Here is a 19,593-nt window from a genome sequence, read left to right as displayed (position 1 = left end):
TATTTAAATTGGAAAATTGTTTGCCAGACTTACGGCAAGCCATCACCTTCAAGCGCGGTTTCTTTTGTTTAAGAATGTTTTCAATACCCAAGGAGTTCACAGCAATAGCAAGATATCTTTCCTATTCAGCTGTGTGGGTCAGCTTTCCCAGGTGGACAAACTCTTTACAGCAGCTGTAGTCATGTGAGGAATCCTTGATGAATGATTGCTATCATCTTTCCTTCAGGCAAGGAATGGACAAGTACCATTAATGACTCAAGGATGGAAGGCAATTAAGGGCCCATCCCTTAATGGGGTGATGTTCCTAGTTGGCAAAAGATCTGTATTGTATTGTGAACTAAACTCTTCAAGGTGATAGTTAACAGGAGTGTCTCAGCCACTGCAGAGAAGAAAAGGGAAAAAGATCAGATCATGTGTAAAGTTAGCAGAGACTGACAAAATCTCTCTTGGATCATGGTCTTGGCAAGCAGAAGCCCAAGGGCTGCTTGGACCTCATTCTTGTCCTCATCTGAATCTGGCGATCAGCTGGAAACTTCTGTCAAAGAATGGCCTTGTGCACAAACAGGTTCTACAGACCCCATTGACCCAGGATTTCCATGAACTTTAGGGTCACAGGTAGTTGTTAGGAGTGTCCTCTTGTAGAGAAAGCACAAGAAAAGTAAGATTGATATGCCCAGGTTGTAGTGAAGCTCTGTGGTAGAGGTGAGTGAGACTATAACCCCGGATGGCTCTCTAGGTGCATAGTAACCCATTTGCTTTGATACTTTGGGTTCTGGTACCACTTGGGGTAGCAACTCTGACATGACTTACTTGGGAGTAGCTTCTGGCATCCCTTCTTCTCTCAAGCTGCACTCCAGCAGTGGGCAAGAGGTAGCCGGGGTGCCTATATTGGAACCATAATAAAAACTTAGCATGTGTGGGCAAGAGAGATCCTGCTCTCAGAAACACCGGAGAGAAAAGAGACTGGTCTGTCACGAATGCTGAGCTCCCACTAGTGGTGTCTTTGGACTTTTTATTTTAGATTCCTCCAGTCCTTAAAACATTGAACTACTTCTCTGAAGATTGCTTGCTGCCGGTAGCTCAGCTCCAGCCTGGGACAAAAGGGACCGACTACGATTATCTGTTCCTATTCTCTCAGGGCAGAGCCTGTGACATCCTGGGGAAGGAGGACAGTCAGGACTTTCTGGCCTTGGTGCAGGCTCTGGAGGGAATTGGCCTCTCTGACGATCAGCTGACCTCCACCTGGGCTGTCCTGGCTGCCATTCTGCAACTGGGGAATATCTGCTTTACCTCCTACGAGGTACACTAACCCTTGGCAGTTTGGGAATGGGCTATTTGTGCTGAACATTGCTGTTATCCCATGTGATGGGATCGGGGACATTATTCTTGATGGAAGATGATATCCTTTGAAGACTATTCTGTTCTTTTGATATTAGGCTCTAGACTGACCTAGACAGGGACAGAAGATGGGAGGCAACCAAAGGTTGTTAGAGCTTGTGTGGCTCTTTGAGGAGCTAAAATGAACCTAGATGCTGGTGTTTTGCCCAGGCTGTGACCAGCTCTGTGCAGCTGAGGTGCTGTCGAGAATATTAATACTAGTGGAACCTAGTATCCCATCCATAGTTGAATCTATTGTTCTCCATTATTTAGAAAGAATCCTATGAACATGCAGCCATCGCCAGTGACACTGAGATTCAGATTGTGGCCAATTTGTTGCGTGTCTCAGCAGATGTCCTGCAAAGTGCTGTCACTCACCGTGTCACTGTGAGTACCTTTTTGGTGATTCCTCATTCATCCTGAAGCACAGAGTGCCCTAGCCCAGTGCTCTGTCAGCAGAAGGGCCACTACCTTAGAAGGTCCAAAATCTGGGAGGTAACAGCAGGAGTAAAATGGTTGCTGTGCTGGATCAGTAATGGGGATGGACTGAATCCCTCAAGGCAGCTCTGTGAAGGTGGCAGAACTCACATGTAGGAGGGCTTTTTTCTGACATGAGGTGGCTTCAGGCTTAACACTTTGGTCAGCTGTCTCCCACCCTGAAATGTGGCAGTCAAATTCTGTTTTTACTTTTTCCTTTGATACCTGGGTAAATTCTCAGGTCAAATAGAGAAAAAAATCCATTTATTAACCAGGTTGACTTCCTTGTGGATTTAAAAAAATATGCGTATTTGTGAGATAATAGCAGTAAATTCCATCTCTCTCTATATTCAGGTGACATCTTATGATCGGATCTTCACCCCTCTGTCTGTAGAAGGAGCCATTGATGCCAGGTGACTTCTGCTGTTGTCATCTGGGTTGGTGAGATGCACCCAAGTGTTCTGTCTTTGCTGTAACTGGTTTTACCCCCCTCTCCTACTCAGGGATTCCATTGCCAAGACTCTGTATTACCTGCTCTTTGAGTGGCTGCTGCTGAGAATCAATGAGTGGCTGGCTCCCTGGGAATCAGACTGTGCCGTGGGCATTGTGGACATACACGGGTTTGAGGTTGCTTTTCCTATTCTTTTGCTATCATCTGGGCTGCAAGTGCATGTGCTGATTTCTCCTCAGTCACTGCCAGATATGGGAGGGTATCTAATGGGTGGGTTTTCTTTTTGGTTTTGTGTTTTTTGTTTTTTTTTTTTTCTTTTTTCCAGAAAGGACTGGGTGGATTGCAAGTAGTATTGTATCGTAGTATTGGTGTGTAACTGGACTCCTAACAATCATAGGCAGTTAACAACTTGGTCTCAAATAGGGTCACTTCTGGTGCTCTCACCATGTCAGCCCTGCATGTTTGATACCTTTGCATGATCTGACCGGTATGGTGCTGCATAGATAGTGCACATAGCTAGCTTTGGTTCTGTCATTCTAAGGAAGAGGAAAATGATGTGGTTTTAAATCAAAACAAAACCAGCACTTCCAGCCAACTTGGCCCATTGAATTAGCTTACATGCTGTATTAAATACAGATCAAAACTGTCTTTTCAAGCAAGTGCACAGGAGTTTAGAAACCAAGTTATGTGTGATGTTAAAAGGACACATGGGAATTTTAACTCCATGGTTCGATTCTCACCTAAAGAAAGTTTGACAAAACCCCCAGAAGTTTCTTAGAATGTTCACTTATACACAAATTCCTGTAAAAAGCAGCTCAGAGTCCTTTCCCTGCAGCCTGTGTTCTGCTGCTCAGCAGTGGCTTGGGGAGACAGATCACTCGTCAGCCTGTTTTGATGGACCAACCAGAAAAATACCTAGTATAAATTTACTGTACTGATGAGATGAGCTGAATGAGCTAACTCTTAATGATTCACATTCTAATTATTCCTGGTGCTATTAGTAACCAAAGAAAAACATTTTTAATGTTATTTTAGTCTAACTGTTTCCATTTTTCCTGAAGACTTGGATAAAGCTGGAAATATGTTAACACTATATTTTACAATCTATTTCTTTTCATGTATTTCAGCATATCCTGCTTTTCAGTTATTACCAGCCTGATTAGGGACAAGTCCAGAATCCACTGAAGTTTCTGAAGAGATTCTCCCTGATCCACTAGGCTTTGGATCAGGCCAGGGATAGAAGTGCAGATAATTTTGTAAGCAAAGACCCTGCAAGATGTTACTTTTTGAAATTGAGGTTAGGGTAGCACCTAGAGTTCTGGATCAGGAACTGTTACCCTTGTGGCAGGTATACACCCATGTCTCTGCCTCAGTGAGGTCCTAGGAGCTTCCCAGACTTCCCCAGGCAGAGCAGGGACTTAGAGTGATATGTGCTTATCAAGACCTGTGAGTTTTATACTTAGGATTCCTGTTAAAATCTGTGTGTTCTGATGAATGCTGGAAACAATGGAGCATATACAGGTGGGGGTGTGCATCCAAGAGTAGACCTCTTCTTCTTTGTGCTCCTTCATAGTCTGTCTTGCCTCTTGCAGTTCAGCCTAGTCAATAAACCAGGCTGAGAGCTTGCATACCAGACATAAGGTGATTTGAGTTTCTCAGATGCATTCACATTTACTGATCAGAACAAACTGCCTGAACCAGCAGCTCAGCTCAGCACCATCTGGTGCTGTGCATTATTCACAAGAAGACACAACCTCCTGGGAGGGCTGTGGGTTGGAAGTGATGATGTCTTTTTGTCTTTGCAGGATCTAGGTGTGAACAGCTTAGAGCAACTCTGCATCAACTTTGCCAATGAGCATCTCCAGCATTTTTTCAGCCAGACAGTCATTGCCCAGGAGGAGGTAAATGGAACTCATGCCAGCAGGTGAAAGGCAGCACATATGGAAGGAGCTGAGGCAGCCTCAGCTGGAGAGTATCCTTTCGCGGGGAAGCAGGAAGCTGAATAGACCTGGCCCCTGTGGAATCCTAGTCCAAAGAGCTGGCTATTTAATATCTTTTACTAATTCTGTAGTAAATTAAGGGAAGGGGAGTTTGTTAGTGCCTTGCTCCCTTTTACGGATTTTATAAGTGAGCTGGCCAGGATCAAGGACCCCAGACTTCAGCCGGTACTTTTAAAGCCTGTTTGGTAGATTCATTGTAGCATTTTATGTACCACTCATGTCCTGGAGATGAAAGTGTATTTATCAGTCAGACTTGTTGCCTTTTACAGTTCACTTTACCACTCTGCTTAGCAGCCTTCCTCTCTTAAATTAGGAAAATAATTAGTGGCTTTAGAAGACGTTTCATAAGAAAAAAACCAGATAATTCTAGGCAAGTTCCTAACAGCAGTGAAATACTAGCTTCCTGATGAATAAATCAAATCCTTCTGTTGAATCCCTCCATTTGCTGTTGTTTGCGTGACCGAATTTGACTGGTTGGTCTTTAACATGCAGGAAGAATATAGCCAAGAGCAGTTAGCTTGGATTCCTATTTCCAAGATGTACAGTGATTCATGCCTAGATTTCATTGCTGCAAAACCCCATGGCATCTTGCGTATCCTGGATGACCAGACTTCACTGGCTCAGGTGAGAAGCTCTTATCCTTTTACGTGATCCCTTTCACAGGGTTTCACAGGCAGTTACGCAGATTGAACAAGGACTGTTTGCACAAGTATTAGATGTTTTTACCTTTGGTTTAACAGCGGCTTTTTGGCCTACTGAATACGTTGCAGCAACAGGAAGCATGTTTGTTGTCTCCTTTGCAGGCCACTGACCACACTTTCCTCCACAAGTGTCATTACCATCATGGGAACAGCCCTTGGTATGCCAAGCCCAAGCTGCCTTTGCCAGTCTTCACTGTGAAGCACTATGCAGGCCCTGTCACCTATCAGGTGAGCTGGCAGGGGACTCTGAGCAGTTGGAGCAATAGGCCAGCTTGGAAGCATGCTGTGGATGTCCTGATGGACCAGCTCCAAGTGCTGTGAGCAAAGCCCTCTCTTTGTAACTGCACATCCCTGTAGAGCATCAGTTTATCAGAAACGAGGAGATTCTTACTAAGAGAGGCAATTAAGCTGCCTCTGGGCAGAAGAAAAATAGGTAGTGGCCTCAACTACACAGCAGCCTACATTGCTTGTCTCGGAGCCCTGGAAATCCAGGAAAGCTGTTGCTGCTGAAAGACAGTGAGGGTTCAAAGTCTGATGGGCAATGTGAAGGGGAAAAGAAGCAATCCCTCCTAAAAGCAGAAGTCATTGTCCCCTCCACTCGTGGTGGCAGCAGGAAAAACAAGCTTCATTCTCTAGGGCTTTCCTCTTGTTCCACCTTTCCAGCTGTCTGCCGCAAGTCAAGGTGTGTGTGCCTGTCTGGCTGGTGGTCTGAATGGTGCATTAAATTACACTTTGCCTCTGCAGGTCCGCAAGTTTCTTAATAAAAACCGTGACCAGCTGCGTCCAGAGGTGCTGGATATCTTCTCTCAGAGCCGCCTCAAGGTACTGTAAGTGGTTCAAGATGATGATCTCTATTGCAGACACCTAACGAGCCACTCATTGCTTTCATGTAAGAAGCAGAAAGATCCTGCTCAGGTGTCAGGACAACCTGGAGAAACTGTGAGGAGTTTTGTTCTACTGAAGGACACTTGAGAATTGAGCAAGTCGTCTTTGCCTGCAATTGATGCATTTTATATATAAAACACACAGACTGCCTGAGGATGCAGCTGGGTTCCTGGCACTGCTAGGGGAAGGGAGAATGGTCCCCCAGTTTCAAATAGAAAAGATTGTTCTTTCCATGTAGTTCAGGGAGCTTTGGTCATTTCTTTGTTTTTGCAGGTGGTGTCTCACATTTTCCAGAAGGCTAAAGCTGCCTATAGTCAACAAAGGGAGCTGGGGACCAGAAGCAAAGGGCTCAAGCCTCAGGCCTCCACACTGGTGTCCAAATTTCAGCAGTCCTTGCAGGACCTCACAGCCAAGCTGAGAAGGTGAGAGATACTGTTATGGTGCCTTCCCTGCACTGGGCTGATTGCTGCACCCAGAAGTGTGTGAAGTCTTCCTAGGTCAGCAGAGAGGAGGATGATCAAAGTTTCTTCCTTCTGTTTTACAGGAGCCATGCCTTCTTCATTCGGTGCATCACCCCTAATCCCAAAAAGGTAGGGTAGCATCCTGAGCTCCTTATGGAGCCCCTTAGTTCCTTGAAGTCCAGTCCTCTCCAGCAGCTCTCCTTTTGCAGTTCGGGTTTGGACTTCTTTGCTTCATTTGATAGCTTGAAATTTTTCTTCCCCTTTCTCTGTCTCTCACCCTTCCCTGTGGCCATGTGAGCTGACCACAGGCTGGAGGATAAGAAGCCAGTGTCAGCTGAACATCAAAGGATGTGTTGGGTTTTGTGTTCTATTGCCACAGGCCGTGGCAAGATCTAACCCAAGGACAGGACAATAGAAGGACACTCCTTCTAAACTCTCCACCCTCCGTCTCTGTTCTTTTTTCTTTATGTATTTATTGTTTTACATTTTTATTCTGCCTTATATTCACAGCTGTCAGATATCTTTGATATGGAGTATGTCACTTGTCAGCTGCAGCATTCTGGGATACTGGAGGCCATCCACATTAGAAAAGAGGGATACCCAGTCCGTCTTCCATTCCAGAACTTCCTAGCCAGGTATACTGGCTTGGGATTCCCCAGCCACTCAAAGCCTGGATGAACTTGTCAGCACAATGTGATTTGTTCTCCTCTGAGGACTTCAGTTACAGCCCTGGCTTCTGTCATATCATCTCTTCTTTCAGGTATGGCCTCCTGGCTGGGCGAGGGCACAACTACTTGGAGGAGAGAGAAGGCTGCGCAGCAGTGCTGTCTCGTGTGGTGGGGAACTCCTCAGATCTCTATCAGATTGGAGTAACAAAGGTGATGTCTATAGATAATCCTGTCTTAATTGCACAGGGCCAGCCATCTATTCACTGGCTGTTAATGGACAGAGAGCAGCTCGGTTCTCTGCCCAAAGAGGGAGAACATTGCATGCCTTCACCTCCCTTTTGCTTTGCCTCTTGTCTCAAGTACAAAGGAGGGATTTTTAGCATTTCAGATAAAGAAACAGGAGACTGGCTCCAGGCTGTTCTAGTAGCATGGTCAACTCCTTTGTCTATCCAGCATTCCTTGATGGAGACCTGGGCTTCTGCCTTTCCTGCCTGCTAACCTCCATTACTCCCTGATTCCCTGTCCTCCACAAATACATCCATCTCTGTCACCTGCACCTGTGCCTCCTGCCCTCCCCAATTAAGGGAGTGGAGTTGGATCATTTCCAAGAAACCTTCTAAAACCATCCCTGCCCTGGCAGGGAGCCTTAAAGGCTACAAAGAGATAAACCAGTAGCTTTTATTATTGACCAAGTCTTAGAGAAGCTGGCTGCTTTCCTTGTGGGTCAGCAGCTCTTCCCTTTGCCCAGGTCTTTCTAAAGGAAAAGGCCAGGCAGCTTCTGGAGAGACGATGGAACCAGAGGCAGAGTTGGGCTATTGTTACCCTGCAAAGGAACTTCCGATGCCTCCTTCGTCGCAGACGCCTCCGTGTCCTCCAGGAGAAAGTCACAATCATTCAGGCTCACTTCCGTGGCTACCAGGCAAGGTCAGGAGTCAAAGGCCAGGCAAGGTACAGCCCTTTGTCCTTGGCTAGGACAGCAAGGTGGGGATGTGCCTGACCAGGACCCTCCTCATGTTGGCTCCTGGCCTGCTCTGCCCGGGGGAATCCTGTTACTCGAATGGTGTAGGAGGGACTTCCCAGCCTGGTTCCCAACACTGAGCAGAGGCTCCAGGGGAAATACAGCTGCTGTCAAAACTGTTATAGTGCTAAGGCTGTACTAAGGCTGATATTGTGACAGTTAGTGTAAAGGATGTAGGGAAAACATCTAAGAGAGGACCAGACTTAACACAGTAAGACCAAATCTGGACGGACTGATTGTATTAATGTTCTGTTTGGCCCATACCCTCAAATTGAGTCTACTGTCTGCCTAAATTTTGTTGATGTTTCCCTCATTAGCAATTCTTCTCTTTTCACACCCCTCTAGGAAGCGTTACAGGAGGCTGAAGAAGACTTTGGTGCAATTTAGTACCGTGATTTTAATCTTCACATCTTTGATTCAAAGGAGGAAGCACTACCAGGTAACAACACTCTTTTCAGGACTAGGTGTATTGCAGGAGCTATTTCTGTCCTAGGTAGAGAGCTGATGACTGGGTGAGGCCCGGGCAGGGATGGCTTTAGAAGGTTTCTTGGAAATGATCCAATGAGGTGTCCTTCACTCTCTGGCTAACATAAATGTAGTCAAAAGAAGGAACCACAGAGACTGGAGCCTTCTCTCCCTAGGCAAAGTTCAGAATTGGCAAAGGTAGTACAAATAGAGCCAATTTGTATGTCTGTGTATGTGAGCTTCTCTAGGTTGCCCCACACAAGATGTGAGCTTATTCCATTTGTGGCCTCCAGAGCTGCTGTTCTGCTCAAGTTATAAGGAGTCATTCATCTTGCTCTTTTAGTTGCCCAGTTCAATTTCTGGTGTTTTCCCAGTTGGTGACTGAAATGCAAGATTTTTTCAGTCCGCAGTGATCCTTCCCTAACCCCTTACAGCTACCTCAGGCTGCTGAAGTCCTTGGCCTTTTGGAAATCAGCTGGGCCCATAGCTAGGGTGAGAACAGGATGGCAGTGGTTTGAGAAGATGGAAAATTGTGTGCAGGAGAGAGCCATGGTTCTGTCAAATGGGTTGAATGTATTTTGCACAAGCTATTAAAAAGAAAATTGAAAACAGGAAATGAGACCACTTGTCCTTAGGGTAGCAACTAACATCCCTATAGCTGTCAGCTTCACGAGGGAGGAAGGGACCCAGTACAGCTGCTGGCGTGACTAGCAAAGGATGGGGCAGAGGCTTAAGGTCAGTGTTGTTGGAAGACTGCAGAGGTTCTGCCATGGTAACACTTCTTCTGCCATGCCATGCCCAGAGCAGTGTGTGTCTCTGTTCCTTTTCCTGCCCCTTTCTACTTGGACAGGATCCAGCTTTTCTTTCTCCCAGGTAACCACAACAGCACAGCTCTTTTGAATCTGTTTCTGTTCCTCCAGTGTTTGCTTGCTGAGGTCTTTGTACATGAAGTAGCAACAATAAAGGTCTCAAAGTTCACCTGCTGCAAAGTTCCTCCTTTCCCCCCGCCCCACAGCCCTGCCCTTTGGACTTTAGCATGCCTACTGTCTTTCTCAGCCCAACCCTCATAACCTCCCATCTAGTCACACCATTCTGCAACACAGACAAGCAGGAGAGAGAGAGAGGGAGAGACAGACACCCTCCTTTTCCATCTTGGAGTAGGAGTCAGGTGAGTGGTGATACTGGGGGACAACAGAATGGATGTGAAAGGGCAGAGATGCAAGGGATTTTGGTTCTTGGTATCCCTCCCACACCGTCTAAAGGGGCCCCAATCCATGGACAAGTTTGTCCGTCCACGTTCAGGCTGTGTTATCATATTCTTTGATGCTGGAGAAGGCAGGTGAGTATTTCTGACAGCTTCTGTGTGCTTTTGTCCTGAGACACATCACATGCCAGGCAAGGGAGGAAAGGTGTGGCAGGGATGCTGGGCAGGTGGTGAAGGCTCTTGCTGTTGAATTGTGTTGTGCAGGACAGGTGGTGTTTCAGCAAAGCTAAGGGCTTTGCCTAGGCATCCCCTTCTCAATATACTGTGGTGAGTCCCAGGGAGGTTCTGCAGCAACTCTGTCACTTTATCTGCTGGAGCAGGACACCAGCTCCTGACCATTCGCGCAGTCTGCCCCCAGAAGTATCTGGAAGTGACTTCATGTACATCTTTTCCCATCCCCCATCCCCCTTTCATCTCCTAACAGCAGGAGTTAGAGGAAAGGAAACAAAGAAGGAGGTCCCTGGCCAGTGGTGACACAGAGAACGGTCCCAACCAAGGAATGGTAAGTTGTCAAACAATCTGGGAGAGCCTAAGATAAAAGAAGCTGGGTTCTCCGGGTATTCCCCCTCCCCTATGCCCCCTCAGCCCAGGTTTGCTGGGGAACAGCGAAACGTCTGGAGAGCCCACATGTATACTGGAAACCTAGCAGCATGAATGCAGTTCAGCCTGGTATAAAGAGCCTTCTAATACATAACTATCTCATTAGTTCAGTGTTTCCCAATCTCTGGGCATAGTCAGGCATCACAAAGTGGTCCTGAGGCAGAGTACTGTATTTGTTCACAGCACTGGACCTGTTCTTTGGAGCTGGGAGGAAGACTATTTTTGACAATCATGTTCTGTTGTGAAGGGTGGGAATGAGGCAGTTCTGCACAAATATATTTATGGAAGATGTTGTAGAGAAAGGGATGTATTAAAGACTTCATAACAAGTTTAACCTCTATCAACTATTGTAAGTAACACTGCTAACTAATGTCATTATTTGTATGTTTAGACCAGGCGTACATTTACTATGATGTGTGTAGCAAGGAAATCTTAATTGACATCATCCACAGTTTTGCACAGATTGCTCAGTAACAACAGCAGGAATACTTAGCACTGGGTGCTCTTGCAATATCACCTGCTTCCTCAGGTGTGGATCCAGGACTGTGGAGTGTCACAGTCCACTTCCTGAATATGCCACTGAAAAGCTAGACTTAAAGTCAAGTATCTTCTTATGAGCAAAATTCAACTGATCAAAAAAGCTGTGAATCTATCTTTAAGCATTGCTGAGAGTTTATGTGGAGAGAGATGTCAGAATAGTATGCTGGTAAGTAGAGGCTTTACTATGCAGATCTTAAAAAAACAAAAAACAATCCCCAAAAGCTCAGGCTTTGTGCCTTTGGCTTGGTTTCACAGTGTCTGAATCTGAGTGAGTAATACTGTCTGAAATACCCTGAACTGACGTTATATGCAGACACTGATGCTGCTACACTGTGCTGCATTGGCCCATTCACTTCCTACGTTGCACAAATGCGTGCATCATGTAAGGTGCAAAACAGTGAAAAATCAAGGCTCATTGGCCAGATTCTCATCTGAATTACCCAGGTACAGATCTGGGCTTCCTTAGGAACCTCCAAAATAGTGGCATGCATCAAAGATCAGAATCAGGTCTCTTTTTATTTACGCTGTAGCACTGTTAGATACTGAAAAATAAAAATAAAAATGGCAGAAAAAGGAGTAGGAGGAAATGGCCCTTACCTTTCAACCACAATCTCTTCTGTACAGTATGCCAAACTTGTTAGTAATGAGAGATGAGTCAAAGAAAGTCAACTTTCCTGTCACTTCCCCCTGTGGCAGTTGATTTTTTTTTTTTAGGAATTACTCAGCTTTCCCTCATTTGCTGACCCGTGTCATATACCTGTGTTAATATTATACTTCCCTATTTGTAATGTTTCTGAATGTTGCATGGGCAGAAATTACTGGTTTTGCTCAGATGCTCAATCCTTGTTCTGGCCAGCTTTTCAAAGGCAGCTTTACCCAGTCTCAACAGAACAGCTCAGGGTTTATATGTTGTTTCACTTCTGGCCCCTGGTGACTGACTTGCTCACTCTCACCACAGGATGTAGGACTGCTGGAGATCCCTGCAGAGCTTGCTGCCCTCCTGCAATTAGCTGAAGGTGAGAAATCCTCCCTCCTTCTCTCCCTTTCCTGAGCTGTTTTACTTAACTGTTTATTTCATTGGTTTCTAGCAGTTTAAGCATGTGCTTGTTCTACCTGCTGTCTGTCAGCTGGGTTGTATTTGATTTATTATCATTGCAGTGTAAATATGATAAAGGCAAATGGTGTTGTGTATATTGCTTCCCAACACGACAGGGCGGAAAAGCGACTTGGGCCAGTGAGCAGAACACCAGATTGAAATTCAGTATCTTTGTTAACTTTTCAGCTCTTCTTTTGAACCATGCTGATAGAACTGATGACAGTGATGGTGCAAAACTTTTTGGTCAAAACTATGTGACAGCAAACTCTTTAATGAACCCAGGTATCTTGCAGAGCCCGGGTATCTGAGGTGTGAGAACTTAAACCCATTTTTTTTCTACTCAAAAATCTTTAAGGAAATTGAAGGTAAAGAAGTCCAAACTACAATTTTGGCACTTTCAAAGAAAAGATTTTTGGACTTTCATTAAAATGTCTTGTTGAAAAGTTATTACGTCTTTTAAAATAGCAGTAGGTAGAAACAATGTAACAATTAAGGGAAACATTTTGCTTGGGATTGAAAGTTTTTTGGTTTGTTTTCAAATCACCAAAATACCATTAAGTGAAATAATTTTCCAAGTTGTTGACCTGATCTTGAGCATTAAGTTATTTGCATTTTTGTTTCCTCTGTAACTCTTTGTATAAAGTATATATTTAAGTTGAAATAGGTCAAGGCAGGATTTGCCTCTTTATGCTGGTATAGCACCTAACAAAATGACAGCTGTATCTTTGGCCTTCTGTATAGTACAATAAAAGATACAATCAGGCAGAAGAGTCTTGTGAATTGGAGCAGACTGTGCTGGATTCCCAAACACCTTGTACTTCATGGCATACCCCTCTAGGGACTATCAGCTGGTCTAGTGAGCAATGTTACCTACAGGAGCTCAGGTGACAAACTGCACTGAAACTGCTGAAAATGAAAGCTGATGAGATGTAAACAGGGAGGAGGAGGAGAGCATCAGGGGATACATTGGTTTGGAGATAGAGGAATGCACAGAAGCTGTGCTGCATTGAGAAATCTCTTCATTTAGGAAGAGGTTTGCTCCTCTATTATCCATGATAAATCCCTCATCCAGTGCCTTATCATGAAGACCTCTCATTTACTTGTTGACTGAACAGTTGTCAGCAGTATCTCTGCATAAGCTCAGTGTTTTCTGCCTTGTAAACTCTGCCTAACAGAACTGAAACTCCAGGTGCTGACTGCCCTCTGAGTGTTACCTAGGGATAAGAGTCCGAAAGATCAGAGCTGTAAAAGCTCTCTCCTGAAGTTAGGCCTTGTGGTCTCAAGGAAGTGACGATGTGCTTGCTTGGGGGGGGGGGGGGGGGGCGCGGTTAGGGCAGCAGGGGTGGACTGGGTGTCCCTGGAGCTAAGGGGCTGGTACAGGTGCTTGGGCAAGGTAGGATGCATGTTAGCCATGTGTTGCACTGTGAGCTGGATGTGTTCTGCCTTTCCAACTGCTACAACACAAGACCTCTTTCTCTTGCAGGTCAGCACCGAGCACAGGCCAACCAGATAACTGAGGCATTGCCTCCAGAAGTCAAGGTCAAAGATGATCTTTCCCTCCCACCCACCATCAACAGCTATCCTTTCTCTTCCTTCATTAAGTCACACTTCCAGGTGGGAACTCTTTTTATATCTCTTCATTGCTTCCCCACTGGGGAGACACCGTAGTTCTAGTAACACCAGAAACAAACTCTATGTTTCTGTCCTTTTGTTTCTTTGTAGAAGACAGATTTCCCTGCCCCTGGTCAGCCTCTGCAGCACCCATTAACCCACCTGGAAGCTGAATACCAGGAGAGCGCACTGGAGATCAACAAACTGGTAAGAGACGTCTTTCTTGACCAGGGTCTTGTTAAAGAACAGGTGGGTGGAAGACAATGTTTTGATGCCTTTATACAACAAGATGCTGGTGGTGGCTACTGTTCTTAAAATACATGGTGTGTTACGAGAGCAGAATAAATTGCTCCTTCTAGGCAATGGAGCAGTCTGGCAGAGATCACATGCAGCCTTTTAGGGTTGCTGTGTTCTTGGTGAGGCATAGACCAGCCATAGACTAATGGGATCAAAGTGGATTGCCTGGTGATGGAGACTCTGAATTTGGCAGGACATACAGGAATTAGACTGCTAAGCCTTAGCTTCCCAGTATTCCAGATCAAGTAGCAATGACAGTGTAAGGGAGATCTGTCTTCTCAAGCACTTATTCTTATCTGTCAGTCATAAAAAAGTTTAATTTAACCCAGATCTTTTCCATGATGTGGTTTATAGTAAATATATTGCTAGTATCTTAGGCATGCAGTCGTGTCAGTATACAACAGGGGACAGTGAACTGTTGTGTAAAGGCTGGAAAAAGGCAGGGACTTTGTCATCAAGAAATTTACACCTGGAACCACACCCTAATTCTGTAGTGTTTGCAAGAGGGGGATGGTGTTATTTCATCTTTGTGGATGTGAAACTACATTTCTTCTTAAAAATGGTAATGTTGACTCTCTGAAAACAGAATGAAACTTCAGCTAATTTCTAAGTAAATCTGGTAATCCTTTTGAGAATTACATGTAATTAAAATAAGCCCATTAGGAAAGGTAATACCTAAAACCAGACTCTTGTTTTGTCCTAGTGATCCCAGTTATAGAATAGCATAAGCTTCAATAAAATCTTGTGAACAGGATTGTGTTTAAGCAGATTACTATTATTTTTCCTGAAGATCGAAGATAATTTTTCTACATTGTTAATATAAATAAAATATAGCTATTTCTTTGGCAAAGGCTGTAATACATAGGGATTTTCTACAAAGAATTCCATGAGAAATAAACAACCAGCATCTCCTGCTTTTCTCAGTGAATCTCTGACACACTTACTACCATTAACAATTTTAAGAAGTGGTGTCCTCTGAGAGAAAAATAGGCCATCACTCATAAATGTTGTTTCCAAAGCTGTCCACGGCACATTTTAGAAAAATTTTAATCTAATGACCTATTGAAGTGTAGAGGCTGAAAGAACTTATTCTGTACCTAAGGGTGAGAAATACAATTACAAAAGCATCTAAGATATTGATATACATAGCCAAGAAGCTGAATCATTGCTTAAGTGAGTTGGTTGAGACACCACATCTCATACTACTTGGTATGACATTAACTACACCAAAGTCTTTTTAACAATCCGTTGTTAGACAGTATTTTCTCATGTCTGGCGCTCTGAGCTTTTCACTAGGATCAGCTAAGCATCAATTTCTTTTACATATTTTTACAGCTAGGCAGCCTGTGCGCTCAGACACAGTAACAAATAGCCTACGGTAACTTGCTTGTGTATCTGAGCTATGCCCAAAGAAGGGCAAGTATTTTGCCCAAGAACAAATTCTGAGTCAGAGGCATAACTAAGAAGAGACTGAAGTTGTCCTGACTTTTAGTCAGGGTCCAGTCTCTATGAACACTGCCTCCCAAATTCCCCAGAGCTTAGGTGGTGCACAAAACCTGAAAAGCCGATCTCAGTGTTGGCTACTTTTCTTAGGCTCACAAACACCCTGGTGTCTACAACCCAGGTTGTCACAACGCAGTTTGGGACAGAGGATTAGAGCTAGAGCTCTCTCTTTTTTTTTCCCTGGATGCTTCTAGATTTTGCGGTTCATTGGTGACAAGAATCTCCATGGCTGGCAGGAGGTACTTCTGGGCAACTACATTGCTGGGAGAGGTTTGAATAATGTGGCTCTGCGCAATGAAATCTTCAGTCAGGTGGTTGCCCAGACATGGAAGAACCCAGACATGGAGCACAGCCAGCGAGCTTGGGTCCTGATGGCAACTTTGCTGAGCTGCTTTGCCCCTTCACCAGCACTGGAGAAGCCGTTGCTGAAGTAAGGAGGAGAGAAGATGTAGCTACACTTTCATTAAGGTTAAGAGAGATGAGCAGTGTGCTAAAGGAAGTTGCCTTTTCCTAGATTTGTGTCAGATCATGGCATGGAGGGCTACAATGCTGTTTGCCAGCGCAAGATCTTGACAGCATCACAGCACACAGAGACAGACTCTACAGTCTCTCGGGCCTACCCTCCCACCCAGCTGGAGTGGACTGCAAACCAGAGGAAAGGGAAGATGGTGCTGGATGTTCATACCTTTAATGGTAACTCATGCTGCTGCCTTTCCACTGTCTTCTAGTCCCTAAGGGCTTTTCCAGTGCAGAAATCAGCATTCAGAAAATACTTCCCTCAGCTTAGTAAAGAGGGATCAGAACACCGATTGCTTCTGGCTGGTACAACCATGGGGGATAGAAGCATCTGAATCTAGACCCAAAACTCCCAAAGTCTGCACCTGATGAGACCTACTACTCAGGCTGAGGGATGAGATTTTTCTGGGTTTGGGCCCATCTCAACAGAGGGCTGTTCTGGTTGTGCATCTCTATGGGACTAGTTTTCCCATTATCCATTACTGCATAGCCCATGCAGCAGCAACTGCTAACTTTGTTACAGGGACTTTCTGCCTTTCTCCCTTCTTAAATATTGGCTTATGCTGCCTTTTGAGTGCTCAGAAGCTCTGTGAATTGAATGCAGAACATCCCTGCTCTGGCTCCTTGGTGAGTGGAGTGGTGGCCCAAGTGAACCAGGACACTGCAAGGGTTTTCAGCTATCAGGTTGGAAATGCCAACCTGTGCCATTGAACAGTTATTTTGGGCACAAATGTGTTCATGTGGAGCCCTCCATCTGCTTTCAGTTCTTGTGGCGTCCCCTTAGAAGCGTGTGAGACTTTGCAGCTGGGCTCTGCCTGTGTCCTGCAGAGCTTTGGGTGTTGCTTTGGGTCCTGCCAGGGAGGCTGTGTGTACTAACTTTCTTTTCTGTGTTAGAGGAGAAGTTCTCAGCTGAGGTCGAGTCCTGGATGACTGGGGAGCAGTATGCAGGCTGGCTCCTGAGTGCAAGGTACTGCCAGAGGATGGGAGAAGATCTGGGGCTATGAAAGAGGCTAGTTCTACGTTTCAGACTGGTCAGGGCTGCAGGCTAGAATTTATATGGTCAGATGTGGAATAGCCACTCCTTACTTAGTCCAGCTTGTGCTTTCTCCTTCACCCTTCCATCTGTGTACATAAACTGTGGGCCTCTAGGAAATGAGGAATCACTGGCATGATCTGTCAGAGCAGCTTCAGAGAAAGATTAAAAAAAAAAAGGACAAATCTTGAGTGATTCTAGTTTTTTCCTGACTCTGGGCACTTAATAGTTGACTCACACCCTAAATCTTAAGGACTTAAGCCAGGATAGACAAAGCAAGAGGAAACTGAATGCAATGTTTTCCATTTTCTCCCTTTCCCTTGCCTACCCAGACACCTTTTCTCTCCTTCCTTTCCCTGTTACCAGGGGCTGTGATAAGAAGTCTCGAGGGTGGTCTATCTCCATGTTTACTGGCAGCACATGGCAGGACTTGCTGGGCTGTGACTTTGTGTTGGACCTTATTGGGGAGATGGAGGAGACCAGCAACCTCAGCAGCCCCTCTCAGTCCTCAGCTGACTACCCCATCACTCCTGAAAGGGATAGAATGTTCCTCCAGAACTCTGACCTAGATTCGTAAGTCACCTAGTCCTTCTGCCCCACCACTTGTGGCCCTGTCACCCAATGGCTTGTCTTTCTCTCAGCACTCTGTACTGCCCTCATCTCATTTTCCTCTTCAACAGGATCCCTCCTGCTCCAGGCATCCAGGCCCCTACCTTCCCACCACCCAGCCTGCCTCCAGAATTCAACGATCTCCACCCAGGTAAGCTCTTGCCCAGGACTGTGGATGGCATGGGGAAGGGCCACATGGGCTCCAGCCAGGGAATCACAGCAGAGGGGGAGACGGGTGATTCTTCTTGATGTAGAGCAAGGAAGGGCTCCACTCCAAAACATGACTGTCTAATAGGGACTGGAGACAGGGGAATGTTCCTTACCTGCTTTGTCACCAGACTTCTCTCTGCTCTTAGATCCAAGATTCAGAGATGACCTGAGGACCCCTGTAGGCTTGGATCACTATGTGGATGATCTCTTCAGCACTGTGCTGCATCAAGGCTCTAGAGTACCAGTAAGTACTTGATGTTGCCTCTTACTTTCTATCTGCAGCTCTCCTGTCCCTGTGACTCCCTCAAGCATGCCTCTGCCTATGCAGTCTGCCTCTGCTCAGCTCAGATATGCCTTTGGATGGCTTTCCCTCTGTGAAGTCTATCTCTGAGCTGAGATAGCTCTGTTTTTTCTTGATGTAGGATATGGAGAACAGGGAGAGTCTGACTGGACGCATGAAAGGAGGTGGGAAGATTGGACCCACACAGAGAGGAATCTTTCCTTCTACAGGTCTGTAAGGGGATGGGGACAGCTGGGAACACCTGTGGAGCTACATAAGCTTCAGTGAGCACAAGTCAGGGAGTCCCTTAAATGCTAATTATTGCATGGGCTCAACTAATTCATGAAGAGCATTGGTCTTTAGCGTAGGTCATCACAAGTTGCACTCCTGACTCCCAGGTGCTGAGAGATAGGTGCTTTGGGGAAGGTTCTAGGCAAGGGTACCAACTTTGTTCTGCTTTTAATTTCTCTCTCGAGCTGGTCTTGGGGTCAAGGCAACAGGTAGCTTGCTTCTGACCCAGACCACCTCTTCCCTAGGCCAGTACTCATCGGTCCTGTATTCACCTTCTATTTACCTTGTGCTTTCACAGAATAGTTGCTGCCTTTCTCAGGGGAGGGTTTTAATCTTTCTTATTGCTTCCTTACAGACTTTCCCATCATCTCTAGCTATTCCTTGGGTTAGTAAGTCTGAACCCTGTAGAGGTTCTGGTTTGTGTGTTTGGTTTCTTTACTTTTCCTCATTTGTGTGGAGGTAAGACTCAGGTATTTTCAGTAGGGTGGAGTCAAACACCAATGTATTAATGGCACTGAGAAATCTGCATGTGTAGGAACACACCCAGCCGTTTCAGAAAGGTGGGGAATGTCCTGTTCAGATCATTACTGAGACTGGGACTATTTTTGGCTATTGTAGAGGCTCTGGGGCATGACAAGGCCTGTTACAGATCACTGGCCTGAGGCCAGTTTCTCACTCACGTGGCTATTTACATCAGTGAGGGATGTGAAGATCTCTCCATGGGCTATTCTCACTGGCAAGGACATCATGATTCAGTAGACCTGTGCTGTGTGCTGACTCACTCCTAGCTGAGACTGATCTCCATGCCCCTTGCTCTGCTGGCTTTCCCCTCAGTGGGATTTCTGTTTTGTGGCCTCATGTGGGATTTGACTGCTGGGAGCAGAAGAATTCCTTTCTCCCCACAGTTCCTTCACGTAATACACAGTGCCACCCAGGCCAGGGCTCTTCGTTCCTTCACACTTACTACCTGCTGCAAAAAGACCAATACAGATCTGGCAGTCCCAGAGATCTTTCCTCAACCCTCAAGAGAAACCCTTCTCTGTAATCATACATAGGCAGGAGTTATTTATATGCTTAGTCTTGAAGGATGGTGGTGTCCTATGCTACACTGCAGAAGTAGGGTCTGGATCCTGCTATTGTAAAGTCTGGCAGGCCAGACACATTTAGGTTTCCTTTTTCCACCTGAGTTTTGCTGTGTCCTGCTGTGTGTGAAGAGATAAATGATTCACATGTCCCTATG

At 45.5% G+C, this 19,593-nt stretch overlaps 1 protein-coding gene across 1 annotated transcript in view; it reads left to right on the top strand.

The window, feature by feature from the left end:
* MYO15B (myosin XVB) overlaps positions 1-19,593 on the top strand; it is a 45,018-nt gene that overhangs the window by 8,715 nt on the left and 16,710 nt on the right. Inside the window, exons 10-31 of the mRNA XM_059828384.1 lie at positions 1,139-1,300; positions 1,651-1,764; positions 2,209-2,267; positions 2,358-2,481; positions 4,111-4,206; positions 4,798-4,929; positions 5,109-5,234; positions 5,751-5,828; positions 6,165-6,313; positions 6,436-6,481; positions 6,863-6,987; positions 7,113-7,230; positions 11,866-11,923; positions 13,487-13,617; positions 13,726-13,821; positions 15,609-15,844; positions 15,929-16,107; positions 16,825-16,897; positions 17,330-17,535; positions 17,640-17,723; positions 17,929-18,026; positions 18,205-18,292. Of these exons, the coding sequence (XP_059684367.1) occupies positions 1,139-1,300; positions 1,651-1,764; positions 2,209-2,267; positions 2,358-2,481; positions 4,111-4,206; positions 4,798-4,929; positions 5,109-5,234; positions 5,751-5,828; positions 6,165-6,313; positions 6,436-6,481; positions 6,863-6,987; positions 7,113-7,230; positions 11,866-11,923; positions 13,487-13,617; positions 13,726-13,821; positions 15,609-15,844; positions 15,929-16,107; positions 16,825-16,897; positions 17,330-17,535; positions 17,640-17,723; positions 17,929-18,026; positions 18,205-18,292 (2,578 nt within the window). The remainder of the gene's footprint in view (positions 1-1,138; positions 1,301-1,650; positions 1,765-2,208; positions 2,268-2,357; positions 2,482-4,110; positions 4,207-4,797; positions 4,930-5,108; positions 5,235-5,750; positions 5,829-6,164; positions 6,314-6,435; positions 6,482-6,862; positions 6,988-7,112; positions 7,231-11,865; positions 11,924-13,486; positions 13,618-13,725; positions 13,822-15,608; positions 15,845-15,928; positions 16,108-16,824; positions 16,898-17,329; positions 17,536-17,639; positions 17,724-17,928; positions 18,027-18,204; positions 18,293-19,593) is intronic.

Source organism: Gavia stellata, chromosome 22 (assembly GCF_030936135.1).
Source record: "Gavia stellata isolate bGavSte3 chromosome 22, bGavSte3.hap2, whole genome shotgun sequence".
Classification (NCBI taxonomy): Eukaryota; Metazoa; Chordata; class Aves; order Gaviiformes; family Gaviidae; genus Gavia; species Gavia stellata.
This window is presented reverse-complemented; position numbering and strand designations above follow the sequence as displayed.